The sequence below is a fragment of the Gadus macrocephalus genome, chromosome 20 (genome assembly GCF_031168955.1).
Source record: "Gadus macrocephalus chromosome 20, ASM3116895v1".
Taxonomy (NCBI): Eukaryota; Metazoa; Chordata; class Actinopteri; order Gadiformes; family Gadidae; genus Gadus; species Gadus macrocephalus.
The window spans coordinates 9,225,222-9,227,721 of record NC_082401.1 but is presented as its reverse complement, the minus strand read 5'-3'; the positions used below and the strand labels follow the sequence as shown (position 1 = coordinate 9,227,721).

Genomic DNA, 2,500 nt, shown 5'->3' with positions numbered 1-2,500 from the left:
CTACCTCCTCGACCTCCTCCTCCTTTTGGCTCCTCCACCTCTTCCTCTAGCTCCACTTATTCCTCCTCCACCTCAACCTATACCTCATTCTCTGGCTCCTCTACCTCCTCCGATAGTTTCTCCCCTGTTCTTCCTCCTCCACTACGTCTACCTCCTCCTCCTCCTCCTCCTCTACCTCCTGCTATTCCTCCTCCTCGAGCCCATCCAGCTCCTCTAGCTCCGCGTCAAGCTCCCCTATCTCCCCTTCTAGCTTCTCCATCTCCTTCTCCACCACCATCTCCCCACCTCCTCCTCTACCTTGCTCCCCTCCTCCCCACATCCTCTTCCTTCTCCTGCTCTACCCCTTTTCCTCATATTGAACCATGTATTGATCTCTGGAAAGGCCAGCCCTCCCACCTTCTGCTGTGAAGGAATATGAAGTAAAACGTCCCGATCTCATTAGGGTGTCCCAATGGTGGGTCGGTGTGTGGGTGTCCGAGTGTTTGTGTGTGTGTCCGTGTGTGTCCGTGTGCGTATGTGTGTTTGTGTTTGTGTGTGTGTTTGTGTGTGTGTTTGTGTGTGTGTGTGTGTGTGTGTGTGTGTGTGTGTGTGTGTGTGTGTGTGTGTGTGTGTGTGTGTGTGTGTGTGTGTGTGTGTGTGTGGGGGTGGGTGTTTTTGGAGTGTGGGAGTGTGTGTGTGTGTGTGAGATGGAAATAACTCCAGACTGGTGGACATCATGGAGCCACGCGGACACAGACGCCACCGACCACCGAGCAGAACGGCTCACCAGGGGCCACCCACGGGGTGTGTGTGTGTGTGTGTGTGTGTGTGTGTGTGTGTGTGTGTGTGTGTGTGTGTGTGTGTGTGTGTGTGTGTGTGTGTGACTGCATGTGTGTGTGTGAGTGTGAGTGAGTGAGTGTGTATGAGGGTGTGTGTCTACAGAAGTCCACAACTTTCTGCCTGGGATCACAGGGAGAGTTGCTGTTGTTGTTGGTGATTTGGCTCTAATAGATACTATACTGTGTGTGTGTGTGTGTGTGTGTGTGTGTGTGTGTGTGTGTGTGTGTGTGTGTGTGTGTGTGTGTGTGTGTGTGTGTGTGTGCTAGTGTATGGGTGCGTTTTCAGCAACTATCTAGATAATTCTTCTGAAATTATAAAGAAAACAAGGGAAAACAGGACCTACTCCATGACGACTGTCTCTGTCTATGTATCATGTTTGTCTTTATTAGTATGAGATATACGTATCATACCTAATATGAGAAAACAGTAGCTTCAATAGTTTCACCCAGGTCTATTGGCTCATCATGTTTGTGTCCTTGTGGCCTTGCGTTTAATCTAAATTCTTCATCCAAACATTTCATCCGTTTCCATCCTTTTCCCAAATGCACTATGTGTTAAATCCATCACACACACAAACACACACACCTCGGAACCTAAGGGCCACAGTCAAGATGTACTGCATCTCTAGGCAAGCAATTGTTATGCGACATGTGTTTTTTTAAGAAGTGGTGTGAGACTGCAGGACAAACACATGCAGCAGCTAGCAGTGCTAAGACCAGATGTGATGGAAAAACCTTCCATAGGAGAGAACAGGAGCCAAACCGAGCCCCCCTCTCTCTCTCTCTCTCTCTCTCTCTCTCTCTCTCTCGCTCTCGCTCTCGCTCTCTCTCTCTCTCTCTCTCTCTCCCTCCCTCCCTCCCTCCCTGACCCTCCCTGGTTCCTGCGGTCCTCGGCCCCCTCTGAGGCGTCCCGGCCTCGGGAGCTCAGCAGTGGGCTGAGCTGGGAGCAGTGCGGGGATGGGAACCAGATGGGATGCTGGAGAGCTGACACTATAGTAGTGGGCCGACAGGTCGGGAACAGTTCCCGGGCTCCGTGTTAAACCCTAACCCCAGCCAACCGCAGAGTGGGCTGTACTCAGGAGTTGTGTGCATGTCTGTGTTTCGATGAGAGGTGTGCGTTTTTTGTATGTTTTCAAAGTTGACTTTGTGTGTGTGTTTGTGTCTGTTCAAGCAAGCACATGTGTATGGTGTGTGTTTGTGTCTGTTCAAGCAAGCACATGTGTATGGTGTGTGTTTGCATATAGTGTTTGCACACATATATAACGCACATATAAGTGTGTATGAGTGTGTGTGTGTGTGTGTGTGTGTGTGTGTGTGTGTGTGTGTGTGTGTGTGTGTGTGTGTGTGTGTGTGTGTGTGTGTGTGTGTGTGTGTGTTGGGGGGGTTGTAAGTGAAGGTACCTTGTGGTTCTTGCCGTGTCTGTACACCATCCAGTCCTCTCCGTTGGTGCTGACCTCCAGCTTGAAGGTGGTGACGTAGTAGGTCTTCTGCGTCTCCTTGGAAACGGCTCCCTGCGTGGCGATGCCAGTCAACACCTTCAGCACCAGCAGGTCCACCTGGGAGATTAAAGACAAACGATGAAGTTAAAACTTGCAGAAACTGAGCTTTCTGTTGAACGACTGGCGAACATACTTTTTTCCCCTTAAAATCCCTTCCCCCCAGTTTCTGTCCTTCCCTCCTCC

The 2,500-nt window shown here is 50.4% G+C and overlaps 1 protein-coding gene across 1 annotated transcript in view; it reads right to left on the bottom strand.

The window, feature by feature from the left end:
• LOC132448901 (neuropilin-2-like) overlaps positions 1–2,500 on the bottom strand; it is a gene marked incomplete at its 5' end in the record, with an annotated part of 24,051 nt that overhangs the window by 11,907 nt on the left and 9,644 nt on the right. The window contains one exon of the mRNA XM_060040454.1: positions 2,219–2,374. Within this exon, the coding sequence (XP_059896437.1) occupies positions 2,219–2,374 (156 nt within the window). The remainder of the gene's footprint in view (positions 1–2,218; positions 2,375–2,500) is intronic.